This window comes from Rhinolophus hipposideros, assembly GCF_964194185.1.
Source record: "Rhinolophus hipposideros genome assembly, chromosome: 20".
In the NCBI taxonomy this organism is placed as follows: domain Eukaryota; kingdom Metazoa; phylum Chordata; class Mammalia; order Chiroptera; family Rhinolophidae; genus Rhinolophus; species Rhinolophus hipposideros.
The window spans coordinates 36,255,476-36,271,519 of record NC_138066.1 but is presented as its reverse complement, the minus strand read 5'-3'; the positions used below and the strand labels follow the sequence as shown (position 1 = coordinate 36,271,519).

The following is a 16,044-nucleotide window of genomic DNA, read 5'->3' as shown; positions in this document are numbered from 1 at the left end:
TGCTCAGGGCCTTAAAGGGGCAGCTCCTTGTAGGGCCCTTTGCCTCAGGGTCCTTGGCTCTGTAGCTCCAGAAACCTCATTTAGTCAGTCAGTCATTCCGCTGGTCAAGGCGGGGTGTGTGACTCATTCATACAAGAGGGTCATGCGTGCGATCTGGAATACGCGCTTCCAAACATCCAAAAGCTCAGGTAGCTCCAGGCAGACCTCCCCACTAGAACTGAGGTGGTGGTTAGTTCTGAGAGTCATTCCCTCCAGGCTTCGCAGAGCTTTGCTCAGCCATCCCCAGCTCCTGAGCAGAGAGCACCTCTCCAATCCACAGTGCAGGGCCTCTTTCTGAGATAATGTCAGACCTGTGCTGCCACACAGTCTTTCAGGCTCCTTCCTTTCTGGGGTCCACATTGACCTCACGTATCTCTTTGCTGAGGGAGGTCATGGTGGTATTGGGACTTGGCGTGTGCCTAAACCATCCCACTCCCCCACTTACAGGTTATTGCTTAATGTGCTTCATTGCTTAAGGTAGTTCATCTCCATTCACTGAAAACCCAGAGTTTTTCCTAAAATTTCAGGGGTGCTTGCTTAGTGTAGAACTTGGTTACATTTTGACCAGGCTGCTGAGCTGGTGGGCAGCATGGCTAGTGGCTAGAACCTAAGACTTCTGGTTGGAGACTGGGGGAGCCCCAGCCCCCTACTTAACACAGTAGAACCCATGGCTAACTAAACATCTCCAAGTCTCAGTACCTTGTTTTGAACGTTAAAGAGAGAACCCCAAAGGCTGTCTGGTGGCCCAAATGAAACAGGAAAAGACTTTAAAAACCTTAAGCCCTACAGCAGTGTCATCGGCAGTAATGCTACGTGGAATCATACACGTGGATCAGGTCCCTGAAACACACCTGGAGATGAAATGCTGCCCAGTGGTGTCTACCTGCAACATGAGTGTGAACGTCCCTTAACAGCAGGTTAGAGTGGATTCCTCTGTAACTTTGAGTCACTTTCTAGATAAACAACCCAGACATGCGAGTGCAGATCCTCAAAGATTACGTCAAGCAGCACTTCCCTGCCACCCCCCTGCTCGACTATGCGCTGGAAGTGGAGAAGATTACCACCTCGAAGGTAAAAGAAAAATGTCCCTAATTCCTGAATCATAGTTTAGGATGGATCTCTTGGGAAAAAGGAGAGAACCAGGTTACCTTTTGATTGTGCGGCTCAAGTCAAACCTGGTTTTCTGGAAGATTTTTATTTCTGTTGCATAACTTAAGTTCAGCAGACATGTACTAAGTGTCAGCTAGGTGTTAGGTCCTTTGCTAGACCGTGGGGATTGAACTAGTAAGTATGACAGTCTCTTCAAACCAAATGGGATGCTTTGGTGGGAGGATTTTAAATGGTGATCAGAATGCATGGTATGGTAGTAGCAGGAAAATGATAAGAAAAACAATGAGAAATCATGATAGATGCTTTGAATTTTTTTCTTTCCCAGAAACCAAACCTTATCCTGAATGTAGATGGCTTCATCGGAGTTGCATTTGTAGACATGCTTAGAAACTGTGGGTCCTTTACTCGGTGAGCTTTGCAGCCCTTTGCTTCTTCCCAGTGCTTATTGATTTTTGTTGTTGTTCTCACCCAACATTAAAAGCAATGCATGCTCATCATAGAGGACTTAGAAAATAAAGGAAAAACACTGCCTCTACTCCTAATACCCAGAGCACCCCTTTTCCACTTTAAAGTCAGAGAGAGCTAGCTTCTCGTTCCTGGGCAGAAGTCGGACCATCTTGGGGAAGAGGGTGGTCACGTGAGCCATTTTAAAACTACACGTTGTTTGTGTGTTGCAGGGAGGAAGCTGATGAATATATTGACATTGGAGCCCTCAATGGCATCTTTGTGCTGGGAAGGAGTATGGGCTTCATTGGTGAGTCTGTTGTTTGTTCTTGTTTAAAGAGTTTTCTGGGGGATTTTTTTTTACCCCATGGTCCAGCAACACCACTTACCCATGTGGTGAGTTTCCACAAGAGATGTCACATTGACTTTATCATTGTTCCCAGTTCTGTCTTTCTTACTGTCAGTTGCCCCTTATCTTTATCTTTGTTTCTTTGTTTTTGGAAATGACTTCATTGTGAGCCCAGGAAAACAAAATTAAATCCAACAGTTTCTTTTTACCACGCCTGGCATCTACCTATGGAATGGATCTGGATTTACTTCCCCATTTCTTTGTACCTACCATTTTATATTAGAAAGCTTTCCCTCCCTTGTCCTGTCTCCTTCACCAAACTTGACAAGTTCACCAACTCTTAATAAAAAGATTCATGTGCTCCATTTTAGGACACTATCTTGATCAGAAGAGGCTGAAGCAGGGGCTGTATCGTCACCCATGGGATGATATTTCATATGTTCTCCCGGAACACATGAGCATGTAACTGAGCCAGGAACCCTGCTGCGGTAAAGAGAAGACAAGAACTCTTCCCCTGGGAAACAGTGCACAGACAGCTAGTACTGGAGCTTGCTATAGGATGGGCCTGGAATGTAAACAGTCACTGGTGTACAGGCACCGAACACCAACACTGACAGGCTAACACTGTCCAGTCTACACAAAGAAGCTTAATGGGTTTTTTTTTATAAGCATTGAAATAAACACCAAGCTAATACCTGTGACATTTGCTCTGCTACCTGCTGTATTTATTAATGTAAAAGCATCTAAGCACTGTCAGGGTAGTGTTTTTCCTTATGGTAGGGCCTTAATGATGTTGCTTTCTTCTTTCCATTAGTTAAAATTTTTTTTTCTCTTGGAGGAAGGGAATGAAGCTTTTAAGACCTCAAGATACTATACATTTAAAGCACCCTTAATGTCTTGTTTGTCCTATTCCTATAACATGAAAAGCATTGTATTAGTCTGTTTTTGTGTGTGTGTGTGTGTTTTTTTTTAAGGATCTTTTTATATGTCATATGTGAAGGGTTTGTTTGGTATCCCACTGAAATGTTCCATGTTGCAGACTAACTACAGTCTGCTTCTGTCAGGGTTATGAAACCATTGCATCCTTAGCCATTGTCACAAAATATGTGGAGTAGTAATTTAAAATGTAAAGTTGTAACATACATATGTTTAAAATGGAAACGCAAAGCAAAAAGCTGTGAAATGTCTTGTGTCTCATGTTCTCTGTATTCATGCAACTGACTTGTATTTTACTGAAGTGTGGGTCCAAGGACTCACCTCCAGTCACTTTGCATCTGTAATCCAAAAGATTCTGGGCAGCTGCCACCTCAGTCTCTTCTCTGTATTATCATCATTTGATTTAAATAAATAGTTAACAGTGAATACATACTGCTGTCTCTTTCATCTGCATTCCTTTGAAGTGTACTTTCTATTAATTTTACTACATGTAATTTTAAAAATGTTAATCCATCTCTTTAAAAAAGAATCAAAACACCTATTTTCCAAAAACAAATACCCACCGCTAAACCTGCAACTCCATCTTTCTCAGTGAATGGGAACCAAAGCTCTAACCACCGTGTTATTCAAAGCCCACAACTTCGGAGTCATCCTTTCCTCGACTTCTCTATCTAGTTGTCAAGTCCTGTGGATGTATCTTTTTTTTTTTTAAGTATAACTGACAAATACTACTATTAGTCTCAGGTGTACAACAATGATTTGATATTTGTAACCACTGAAATGATCACAATAAGTCTAGTTGCCACCCAATTTACCATTTAATTTTCCCTCTGAGGGATCCATGTCTGGTCTGCTAACTTGTGCCCCTAGTTCTACTTTTGACCCCTTGCAGTCCATCATCCATGCAGCCACCAGTGATAGTTTTCAAAACATGTAATTGAGCCACTTCCTTGCTTAAAACCCAAAAGTGGCTGTGGTCATTTTTTTTTTTTTTAAACAAGTGTGTATAGGGAACAATAGCTATGGCCCAAACACTGCAAAACACTTAACAAGCATCATCTCATTTAATCCACAGCAATCTTCCAACGTAGGTACTATTCCTGTTTTTAGAAGGTAAATTAGTTCAGAGATAATAAGTAACTAGCTCACCCTCATCCGCTTAGCTGGGGCTCAAGTCCTTTTTTTTAAAATTTTCCTCCAAAACCATTTAAATCTTTTAAATAACAATCCTTTGTTGCTTGCTACCCCAGACACTTAACAATGGGTGATGGTCTAAGGTGGCTTTTGTTTTACAAAATAACTACGAATTGCAGGCTACTCACTGAGGGGAAGGACACAAGCCACCCCCCACCGAAACAGGAGTGGGACGCCTCGGGGGCAGCAATTACATCTGGAGAGCAGTACTGTCAAGTCTTGTTATCCCAGGTTGGACGGCGTGGGTCGGGCGCGGCGGCGCGTGCGCAGTACCCGCGGCCGGCCGGCTCCGCCCCGCGCTCACTATTTATTCCCAGAATCCCTCTGTGTCGCACCAGAACGGCTGGATCGTTCTGAGACTGCGGCCCCCGGGCGCGGCGTCGTCAAGATGGCGGCTGCGGCGGTGGCGGCCGCGGCAGCCGCCGCTGCGGCTGCGTCTCTGCAGGTGCTGGAGATGGAGAGCATGGAGACGGCCGCCGGCGGCTCAGCGGGCCTGGCTGCCGAAGTCAGAGGCAGCGGCACGGTGGACTTCGGGTCCGGGCCCGGCTTATCCGCCTTGGAGGCGAGCGGGGGCGATCCGGGCCCGGAGGCCGAGGATTTCGAGTGCAGCTCTCACTGCTCGGAGCTGTCGTGGAGGCAGAACGAGCAGCGGCGCCAGGGCCTCTTCTGTGACATTACGCTGTGCTTTGGTGGTGCCGGAGGCCGCGAGTTTCGGGCCCACCGCTCGGTGCTGGCCGCCGCCACTGAGTACTTCACGCCGCTGCTCTCGGGCCAGTTCTCCGAGTCCCGCTCGGGCCGGGTGGAGATGCGCAAGTGGAGCTCGGAGCCCGGGCCCGAACCCGACACGGTGGAGGCCGTTATCGAGTACATGTACACGGGGCGCATCCGCGTTAGCACGGGCAGCGTGCACGAGGTGCTGGAGTTGGCGGACAGGTAGGCGGGCGGCGGGGGTGCGGGCCGCCCCGGGGCCGCCTCTGGCCCGGGCGCCGGGGAAGGCGGGGCGCGCAGTGCCGACCGGTGGGCTCCGGGGGGCCCCGCGCGCAGGCACGCGTTTCTCACTCGTGGGGTGCCCACTGTGTGCTGTGGGCCCGCCTTTGCTCGGGGCACTGAGGATGCAGCCGGCCAGTCCGGCGAGGGCGACCTTAGGGAGCGCAGGTTCCAGGTGGAGGGGCAAAGGCAATGAAAAAGAAAGTCCTCCTGTAATGAGTGCTGTGTTGACATTAAAAAGGAACGAAAAGATAGTGATTGGTTGGAGGAAAGACCTTTCTGAGGAGGTGACATTTCAACCGACCTCTGAAAGGCAAGGAAGAACTAACTGGCCGTGCGAAGATGGGGAGTGATCATTCCAGGCAGATACCGCAGAGGCCTCCGGGCAGGATCCACTTTGGCTTAAAAAACTCAAAAAGAAAAATCCAGTGGGGCTGGAGCTAGTGTGTGAAAAGGAGAAGGGTGTGTGAGATGCGTTGGAATAAGGAGTTTGGATTTTACTGGGTGATGGGAAGCTAGGTGACGAAATGGTCTGATTTAAATATTTTAAAAGATGATTCTGCTACTGTAGAAAATGGATTGAAGGGCCCAATGGATGCTCCAGAGACTGGTTAGGAAAGAGGCAGGTGAATGCCATTTTATACAGGAGTGTTTTTTGGCGGTGTTATGTTTCAGATACATTATTTTAACAAATACCTGCTGAGTACCTATTAATGCACCAAATATCAAATATTTGTTAAAGGTTAAAGGTGCTGGGGATTCAGCAGTAAACACAACGGACAAAAGTCCCTTTCCTTGTTGCACTCACAGTTTGTAGATGGACAATAAATAAGTGACATAGATAGCCTGTTGGATGATGGTTAAAGCTATGATGAAAAAACATGGTGGGGACATATAGAAAGTGCTGGTGGAGAGGAGCTGTTGTTGTTTTTTAATTGAACAGAGGATGCCTCACGAAGACATTTTGCAAAGAACTGGAGGAGGCAAGGTAAAGAATGTTCCAGGTAGGGGACAACGGTGGAAAGGCCGAGCTTGTCTGGAGGTGAAGAATGGCAGGAGGCCAGTATGGCTGGATCAAAGGGATGCAGACTGAGGGGTAGGAGAGGCCCGAGGGTGGACATGGGAATAGATTCTGATCCCATAGGGCCTTGTTGGCCTGAGAAAGGACCTGAGCTCTTTGAATGACATGGGAAGGTTTGGGGCAGAGGAATGATGCGATCTGATTTGAAGAATTCTGCTATGTTGAAAAAAAGATGGGCTGATGGGGAAGGGGTTGCAAGGGCAGAAGCAAGAGACGATTTAGGAGGTTGTCTCAGAGGGGGTTGAGGCTTGGGTTGGGGAGGGAGAAGCAAAAGTGATAAGTACTTCAATTCTAGACATATTTTTTAAGATAGAGGAGATGAATTTGCTGACTTGATGTGGGGTGTGAGGGAAAGATTGCTAGTTTTTTGACGCAAGCAATTGGAAAGATGGAGTTGTTTGTTTATTAAGATGTGGGAAACTGCAGGAAAGCAAGTTTGGGAGGAAGATCGGGAGCTCGGTATTGGTCCAAGAGATATTTGAGTAGGCAGTTTGATATCAGAGCATTGGGAGCTAGAGATTGGGAGGAAATCAGCATATAGATGGTAATTAAAGCTATGAGACTGGATGAAATTACTTAGGAAGAGAGAGTAGATAGAGAAGGGACAGAACTGAGCCCTGAGGTTCTTCAAAATGTAAAAGAGGAACGAGCAGAGAAGACTGATCTCTTGGAAGCCTAGAAAGAAAGGGTGTCAGGGAGGGGGTAGCCAGTCATGTCAATTCTCTCAACCATAAGTGGACATTGAATTTGGTGATAATAGAGGTCCTTGATGGCAGTGACAGAGCCATTTAGGTCTTACTAAAAAGAGGATCAGAAAAGTGTTAAATGTAGAAATGTTGGGGGAGGAGTCCAAGGGGAGGTCTCTACTACACACACACAGGATAGGAGATACTAGAGCATTTTTGTGTGCTGATGAAAAATGAATCAGTGGAAGGGGACAAATCGATGTTATTGGAGTGGAAGAATAATTGCAGGAGCAAAGCCCTTGAAACCAAGAAGGGGATAGAATCCATATTAAAAATGGAAAAGGTGGGCTGGGAGGGCAAAGTAAAGGGTACAGCTGCAGGTAGGTAGATTGGGTGGTGGGAAGAGGAAGTTTCTGCCTGATTGTTTGTGTTTTCTCAAAGCATGAGGTTGGGTCACCCCATTGGAAGGTGGAGTGGGGTGGGTCTAAATCTAAGAGAGCAGGGTTTGTTGAATGAAAATGGATAAAGGGTTATTGCACTCATTCATGTTGTGTTTCTTCTGTCATGTGAGCTTGGGTTTTTCAGATTTTTCCTGTTTTATTAGGGGGTTGGGGGTGAAGGGACAATACCCCAGGCAATTTACTTGAAACTCTTGTTTCCATCTGCCAGCTGCTGAGTAGCTGCCTTGTGTTAGGCAGTTCTGAGTGCTCTGCAACCATCACATCTAATCTACCGTTAGCTCTTGAGGCAGGATCCCTCTCCTTACTGCCCTTCCCTCCCATATTGTCTGTTGATCATGTCCACCTTGCACGGCACTTATAAATCGTAGGAAGTGCCCGGCACAACACCCATCACATGGCAAATGCCTCGTATATGATAGCTATTGTTTTCATAGAACAGTGTTTCCAAACACCTGTCCAAGGGAGTATGTGTCAGAATTACCTGGAAAATAGGAGTTTGCTGGCATGGAGAGCAGGAAATCTAGTGACTCTGGCACTCAGACATGTTTGAGAGCCGCTGGAGCTCTTACCATTCCACCTTGGCTTTGTTTTCTGTCTAAGATGGTATGTTCCCTGAAGAGGGTGAAGGGAGCCTATCTTATTCATCTTTATATCATTGTTAGATACTTATGAAACACAATAACCATAACAAATGGTTACTGAATTACAGAGGTCTGGACTGATAAAGTCATCGTTATATTGTTTAAGGTTCAAGGTTCTCCGTTCTGGGGACTTATTCTTATTTTTGGCCGCCCTCAGGGCGGAATTCTGCCAGATTTATGGATTTGGCTAAAATGATTCTTTTTTCCCTCTTCTGCCTCCCCGCCCCACTCTGGTTCAAGCCATTGTTTCTCAGTCTAGTTGTGTAGGATACTGGATACAGCTGCCTGGCCCGTGCTGGTATTATGAGCCTTGCGCTTCCCCCCCACCCCCCTCAGGCAGTTGGTCATCAGTCGGCCACTCACAGCAGCTCATGGCAACTCTCACCAGCTGCCAGCCACTCACACTAGATGCTGGCCACTCATGCTGGCTGCTGGCCACTCACGCTGGCCACTGGCTGCTCCTGGCAGCCACACGGTAGCCCACAGCAGCACACCATGCTGGCTACCGGCCACTCACACTGGCTGCCGGCCACTCACACTGGCCACTGGCCGCTCCTGGCAGCCACACGGTAGCCCACAGCAGCACACCATGCTGGCTACAGGCCACTCACACTGGCTGCCGGCCACTCACGCTGGCCACCAGCCGCTCCTGGCAGCACACAGTAGCCAACGGCAGCACAGCGGCCCGTGGCAGCTCACGCCAACCCCCCAGCTGCTCACAGCACCCCAGCTCAAGGGGGAGCTGTTGTTCACAATCTATAGAGGGCCCAGCTCACTGGCCCCTGTGGGAATCGAACCAGCAACCTCGGAGCTAGGTGCTCCAACCACCTGAGCCACCGGGCTGGCCCTTTTTTTTTTTTTTTAAGTTTAACTTTAAACAAGTTTAGTTTAGCCATAAAAAAAAAAAAAAGAATGAAATTTTCCCATCTGCAACAACATGAATGGACCAAGAGGATGTTATACTGAGTGCATGCCGTAAGTCAGACAGAAAGACAAATGTCATATGATTTCACTTATGAGTGTAATCTAAAGAACAAAATAAACAAAACAGAAACAAACTCATAGATATAGAAAACATTTTGATGGTTGCCAGATGGGAGGGGGTTTGGGAACGAGTGGAAAAGGGCGAAGGGATTATATTGGTTACACAGTCGTAGGGATGTAGGGTATTGCATAAGGAATATACTCAATAATATTGACATAACTATGTATAGTGTCGGATACTAGATTTATCTCGGTGATAGATGGGAGGGGTTGGGGGCATGGTGAAAAAGGTAAGGGATTAAGAAATGCAAATTGGTAGTTACAAAATAGTCCTGGGGATGTAACGTAAAGCACAGGGGATATAATCAATAATGTAATAACTATGTAGAGTGCCAGTTGGGAACTAGACGATTTAGGGGGGATCACTTCTTAAAACATAGAAATGTCTAACCACTATGCTATACACCTGAAATGAATATAAAATAATATTGAATGTCAACTGTAATTGAAAAAATTAAAAAAAGAGAGGGAGGAAAGGTGAAGGGGAATAATAGGTTCAAATTTTCCAGGTATAAAACCAATAAGTCATGAAGATATAATGTGCAGCATGGGGAATAGTCAGTATTGGGATAGCATGGTGCGGTGTCAGACGGTTGCTGGACTTATCATGGTGATCACTTCTTTAGGTCTATAAATGTTGAATAACTATGGTGTACACCTGAAACTAATATAATATTGTATGTTAGCTATATTTTAATAAAAATCTTTTTAAAAATATTTAGGTGGACAGTTTCTAGTCAGCTACATGCCAAACCACATTTTTTCTTTTTTATCCCCCCCTTTCTTTTTTAAACCTTGACTGTCCTACACGTGTTTTTTATTGTTGTTTTATTTCCTGGCTGCTTCAGAGGTTGGAGTTTGCTTTACCATCCCCGCTTTAGTGAGCCCTCAGCTCCGGCCAACCTCCCCCCCACCTCTCCAGCAACCCCTGCCCTCACTGGCTGATGAGGTAGAAACCTCTGGTGAAGATTTAAACCCGTGACACACAGCCGCCACTGCTATTCCTTCTGATGCTTGAGTAAACAGCCTTCTAGGAACCATAGTCCCCATGCATGTAATCAATGCTTCATCAAGTTTTCCCACTGAGACCCTGCCTCTCTGAAGAAGAGGCTGGTGACTGTCCAGGGATTAGGACAGGATGACCTAGACAAGTTTGAATTGGGATTTGCCTTTGCCCACGGCAAATTAAAGTGGAAATAAAGTATGGGATTGTTTGTACTTTATTAAAGGATATTTTCTGAAAAACCTTACATGATTAAAAAACTCCATTTTGTGTATATGTGTGTGTGCGTGAGTGTATTAGATGTATTACGCATAATATATAATTTATATATAAACTAATGTAAATAATGAAAAATACATAAAGATGATTTTATATATGGTTTTCAACATACTTTGTAGCATAATCCTTTTTAATTCGGGGGAATTTGCTTTTTTTCAGCGGTTGGGCACAAAGTGAGATGATACTTAACCATTTCAATTTGTATAACCCAGATGCTCTCAAAATGCAACCATATAAAATATGTACATTGAAAATCCTTCTTTTTCTTGATTTTAGGTTCCTATTAATTCGTTTAAAAGAATTTTGTGGAGAATTTCTCAAGAAAAAACTTCATCTCTCTAACTGTGTGGCCATTCATAGCTTAGCTCACATGTATACCCTGAGTCAACTCGCTCTGAAAGCTGCCGATATGATACGGAGAAATTTCCACAAAGTAATTCAGGACGAGGAGTTTTATACTTTACCTTTCCATCTCATTCGAGACTGGCTGTCGGACTTGGAAATTACAGTTGATTCAGAAGAGGTTCTCTTTGAAACGGTTCTGAAGTGGGTTCAGAGAAATGCTGAAGAGAGAGAGAGGTACTTTGAAGAACTTTTTAAATTGCTCAGATTGTCCCAGATGAAACCCACTTACCTTACTCGGCATGTCAAACCAGAGAGGCTGGTGGCTAATAACGAAGTTTGCGTCAAGTTAGTGGCCGATGCTGTAGAGAGGCATGCCCTGAGAGCCGAGAACATACAGTCTGGCACGTTCCAGCATCCCGCTTCTCATGTTTCATTATTACCTCGCTATGGGCAAAACATGGATGTGATCATGGTTATTGGAGGCGTGTCAGAAGGGGGGGACTATTTAAGTGAATGTGTGGGATATTTTGTCGATGAGGACAGATGGGTAAACCTGCCCCACATTCATAATCACCTGGATGGACATGCTGTAGCAGTAACAGAATCCTATGTATATGTTGCTGGATCCATGGAGCCAGGGTTTGCTAAAACTGTGGAAAGATACAACCCAAATTTGAATACGTGGGAACATGTTTGTAGTCTAATGACAAGGAAGCATTCTTTTGGGCTAACAGAAGTCAAAGGGAAACTCTACAGCATTGGAGGACACGGCAACTTTAGTCCTGGCTTTAAAGATGTAACTGTGTATAATCCCGAGCTTGATAAATGGCACAACCTGGAATCAGCACCAAAGATTCTCCGAGATGTCAAAGCACTAGCCATTGAAGACCGGTTTGTGTACATCGCCGCCCGCACACCTGTGGACCGGGACACCGAAGACGGCTTAAAGGCAGTAATTACTTGCTATGATACAGAGACTCGACAGTGGCAAGATGTGGAATCATTGCCACTTATTGACAATTACTGCTTTTTCCAAATGTCTGTGGTTCATTCAAACTTCTATCAGACGGCATCATGCTGTCCCAAGAGTTATTCTCTAGAAAATGAAGAGGCAGTAAGAAAAATTGCCAGCCAAGTTTCCGATGAGATCCTTGAAAGCTTACCTCCAGAAGTTCTGAGCATCGAAGGAGCAGCCATTTGCTATTACAAAGATGACGTTTTCATTATTGGAGGCTGGAAAAACAGTGATGATATTGACAAGCAGTATCGGAAAGAAGCCTACCGGTACTGTGCTGAGAGAAAGAGGTGGATGCTCCTTCCTCCCATGCCACAGCCTCGTTGTAGAGCCACCGCTTGTCATGTGAGAATCCCGTACCGGTACTTGCATGGCACACAGAGATACCCTATGCCTCAAAACTTAATGTGGCAGAAGGACCGGATCAGACAGATGCAAGAAATACATCGGCATGCACTAAACATGCGGCGAGTGCCAAGCTCTCAGATCGAATGCTAGGTTCTCTAATATGTGAAGCTTCAAACAGTTACACCTGTTTCTCGAGGCTGAAGACATCCAGACTGTTACTTGAAAAAGTATGTCGATAACTTATTTTCTACCTGAATGGATTATGGCCCGATAGAAAGGAGATATAGTTAAAAAAACTGCAGACTGGGAAACTCAGTTCAAAAAGTGGTGATATTTTGTTAGCGTGCTGTCTTTTCCTGTCTTTGGTTTCTGTGTATGTGCCAGCTAAGTAAGATCTTTTTAAAGACAAGTGGGAATACCAGCTGTTTACTTGGCTGTTTTTCTGCCAAGAAGTTATAACTCCTTTGTCTGAGGGACATGTTTCGAACATGCTTTGAGCACCAATTTTATTTGCACATTCATTTTGATACTCCTTTTCATTTTTTCCTGAATGGTTGGTTTTGAAAAGATCAGAACTTAACACATAGCCTTTCTCTGCAGGAGGTATGTGCAATAGACTGAAATCTGAAGGAAAAAGCACAATATTTCAGCAAGATGATTTCAGAATGTTTGCATTGGTATTTTGTTGTTTATCTAGAAATACTGTTTTGTTTCTTTCTAAAAAAAGATCACTGAAGAGAAATTTGTGATTGGCGCATGCATATTTTGAATATTTTTCATTTCTTTAGCAACTGACTTAATGACTTCAAGCCATTGCTCTGAGATGATGGTAGTTGGCAAGAGTATTGATCTTTAGCTGATTGACTAAATACAGAGGACGTTACATACGTGTGAAATTTGTTTCTCTAAGAAGAGAAGTATTATTAATATAGACTGAGAAATCAAAGGCATTACAAAATTAAAAAACACTTTTTTCCTGGAGTTGCAGGCTTGAGGATAAGTTAATCAGTGTAAATAATGCCTATGACAATCGACACTTGATGCCTTCAATTTTAATTTTTGCTTTAATGCATATTGTATAGAATCCTCCTCATTCTTTTCTAAAAGACACTTTTCTCAAAATGGGAAGGAAATAGCAATTTAGAGAAATGTTGCTAAAGAGAAGCCTTATTATTTCTCAGCCCGATTGTTATAATGTCTTACCCAGTTGCCCTGGACTTTAATTGGAACTCTACCTGAGCCAGGAATACCAAATTTAAGTGCATAATTCTGGCTCTTAAAAAGCTGTAGTTATCTTTTATTTATTTTTATGTATTTTTCTGATTCTCTTACACACTCCCAAGCTTTATATAAATTAGCACTCAGGTTGACCCTTTTAACACTCAGTTAACTCATGCTCCTCCTGTTTGCAGTGTGGGTCCAGTATATTTTCTTTGTTTCTTTCAGACTATTTTTACTTTATTAGACATTCCAGAATACTATTCTAGAAGTTGACTTCTAAGTGCAGTGATTTTTTTTTCCCCTAGTCCTTTATTAGTTTTATCCTCCTTATTAGTTGTATTAAACATCAAAAGAAAAAAGTACAACTAGAAATTTTGGCTGTCAATTTGCTGCAAGACTATTAATGTTTAGCCTTTGGACTCTATACTAAGAACTACCCTAAAATTTCTAAATTGGCATCCCTGCCTAGGACAAAGATTTTCAATAAATGTTGGAAATCTGCTTTAAAACTATCTTAGACTGGGGTGGAGATAGGAAACTGTAAGTCATATTTCTATATGAGGACATATTGTCTTACCCCACCTCTACCATTTTCTCAATTTCCATTTATTTGTAGTTATTTTAATAAAAGCCATTGGATTCTGAAAAGTGCTAATTCTTAGCTATGAGAGGTCTATGCAAGTAAGACAGAAAAAAGCTCATTGAATGAAGTCCTCATTTCTCTCTGATAGACTATGCTAGCAAACTTCCTTTTCTTGGTGGTGGTTAAGGAATTTAGTAGCTCATTGGGATGCCAGTTTCTTTCCAGAAGGATATGATGTAAGGATTTGGGATTTTTTTTGTTTTGTTTTTTTGTGGGGTTTTTTTGTCTCAGGGTTGTTTTCTGAGACAGTCATTACCAATTTATTTGGAGGGTTGTCTTTTTTTCAAATAATGTGGCAGAAATTATAACTCATAAGATTTAGGTATAATCTGGTTTTGAAAACTTGATTGAAATTGTTGTTTTTTAACCCAGCAGGCAGCCTAGGCCATGAGTGAAAAAAAGGGGTAAGTCCTTCCTTGCATGATGATGTGTGCAGGTTTTCCTGACTATTGAATTTCTAATTTTCATATTTGAATTCACGTGTGTGATTTCACATCAATAACTTGTGTTTCTGAAATATCCTAACTAACTTGTTAATCAGGGAAGAAACCAGATTTGCTTAAATCCGTTCAAGGCTGACATTCTGAAATTCTAAACTGGAAATAACTTCCCAGCATATTTGGAAAGGTTCTGATTATGACCAGCCTAAAATGGCTCTTTGGGAAAGAAATTTCCTTCTTTGATGAAAACGTAAAGATTGTGCTTGGTATTTAAGCAATTAAAAAGACAGCTTTAAAATGTGTATTTAAGCGAACCGGGTTTTTTGTTTGTTTGTTTTGGTTTTGGTTTATGGAAGGAAAAGAGAGGAATTGAGTATACAAAAAGTAACAACTATACATAACTTTGAGTGAAGCTGCTTATGTCTCAGAATGGATATCTTTTAACTATACCTACCCCACCATAGTTTAAAAAAAAAAAAAAATCAGTGGTATATATTGAGAATGTCAGTCATGAGCTTAATGTTTAAGTATCTCACAGTTATTTGCATGATTAGTCTTGTGTATCTTGGTATTCAACTTTGCTTTTGCTGTGTCAATTCAAAAATATTTTTCAAAATTCATTGACATCAGTTTTGTTTTGATCAGTTGGTTTTGTATAGTATTTCTGGGACCAAAACATTTTAAAATACCGACTTTTTAAATATAGAACAGATGTTTGGAGCTAGAAAGACAGCGTTTATCGAAGATTTGTGTGCTTTTGTATTTTAAACCCTTTGGGCTGCTGGAAAGGCAGTTTCTAAAGGGCACACTTTTTTCCTCTTCATGTTTCTTGACTAGTGTAGCATGTGGTGTGTTTAAATACTTTATTCTCTGCTTCATAATTCTAATATGAACACTTATATTATAGGTAGACAGGTAAGCTAAATTGTGTATTTTAGTTACTTGGCCTAATCAAGCATAACTAAAGGAACTTTTTGTGTACTGTCCTCAAATTAAGCTTAAATAAAAAGGATATATTGGCCAACTTTTGTGTCTTTTGAAAACATACAGAATTGTGAAGCAAGTTTTCTGCATACACTAGAAAAATAGCGTGCTGCTAGGTTGCTGTTTAACTGTAGAATATTTGAGAAACAGTTCAGTCTCCTTTTTAACTGTTAAACAATTGGCACAGTTCATCACTCCAGTTTGTTACTTTCTTGAGAATAGTCCATTTTTGTTACAATGCTTACATTTTAACGAGTTCTGGTCATTCAAACAAAAGAGCTCCTAGTTGAGTGATGTGATAGAATAACAATAACATAATATAGTAGTCATTTTCCTTTGAGGAATTTAGATAGCCAAATAACTGCTATTTGTCGCTTACCTTTGTAGGGCTTTTGTCTTACGCTCTATGACCATTACTGCGAATGTCTGACAGAAGCACATACAGTAGAGCACTTGCTGTTAACCCGATCCTCCTGCATAATGCACTCGTGAAAAGTAGTGCTTGCTAGATGTTTGAAGATCTTAGCATCCCTGTGCTGGGGCTCATTGAGTTATTTGTAAAATAAATATGTAGTTCAAGCTGATATACAGTGAATTTCGGGAGCCAGTAGTATCCAAGCTCCTACTTTACTAGAAGTATAATCCTGACTCTCTCCTGTCCATCACAGGAGATGAGGAATGTAGGACACTTTGACACATTACCGTGTAAAATAGCTTGTTTTGTGTTCCTAAAGCTGTCTTGTTCTGTGTTAAATCATCGCAATGTAAGTTTTAAATAAACGTATTTCGTTAGA

At 42.8% G+C, this 16,044-nt stretch overlaps 2 protein-coding genes across 7 annotated transcripts in view; both read left to right on the top strand.

Annotated features, from left to right (window-relative positions):
* The window catches only part of ACLY (ATP citrate lyase), a 39,968-nt gene extending 36,658 nt beyond the window's left edge, over positions 1-3,310 (top strand). For both annotated transcript variants that reach the window (XM_081029264.1, XM_081029265.1), the window contains 4 exons: positions 997-1,110; positions 1,475-1,557; positions 1,827-1,903; positions 2,314-3,310. In XM_081029264.1, coding sequence (XP_080885390.1) covers positions 997-1,110; positions 1,475-1,557; positions 1,827-1,903; positions 2,314-2,408 — 369 coding nt within the window. In that variant the 3' untranslated portion in view covers positions 2,409-3,310. The remainder of the gene's footprint in view (positions 1-996; positions 1,111-1,474; positions 1,558-1,826; positions 1,904-2,313) is intronic.
* Positions 3,311-4,411: 1,101 nt separating this feature from the next.
* Positions 4,412-16,044, top strand: KLHL11 (kelch like family member 11). Of its 5 annotated transcripts, none has more exons than XR_013991907.1 (4): positions 4,415-5,005; positions 10,531-12,189; positions 14,199-14,230; positions 15,638-16,044. XR_013991907.1 is itself a non-coding variant. In XM_081028385.1 (2 exons), exons 1-2 carry the CDS (start codon positions 4,461-4,463, stop codon positions 12,110-12,112), a joined length of 2,127 nt encoding a protein of 708 aa, XP_080884511.1. In that variant the 5' UTR covers positions 4,412-4,460; the 3' UTR covers positions 12,113-16,044. The 5 variants fall into 5 exon arrangements, 1 of the variants encoding a protein (XP_080884511.1); XR_013991908.1 differs by having other exon boundaries at positions 4,440-5,005; positions 14,202-14,230; XR_013991906.1 differs by having other exon boundaries at positions 4,412-5,005; positions 14,199-16,044.

Excerpts from the sequence above, each read along its gene's own strand:
- KLHL11 (XM_081028385.1), top strand. The coding sequence starts at position 4,461 with ATGGCGGCTGCGGCGGTGGCGGCCGCGGCAGCCGCCGCTGCGGCTGCG. Across the intron at positions 5,006-10,530 it reads GTGCTGGAGTTGGCGGACAG|GTTCCTATTAATTCGTTTAA; the intron begins GTAGGCGGGCGG and ends TCTTGATTTTAG.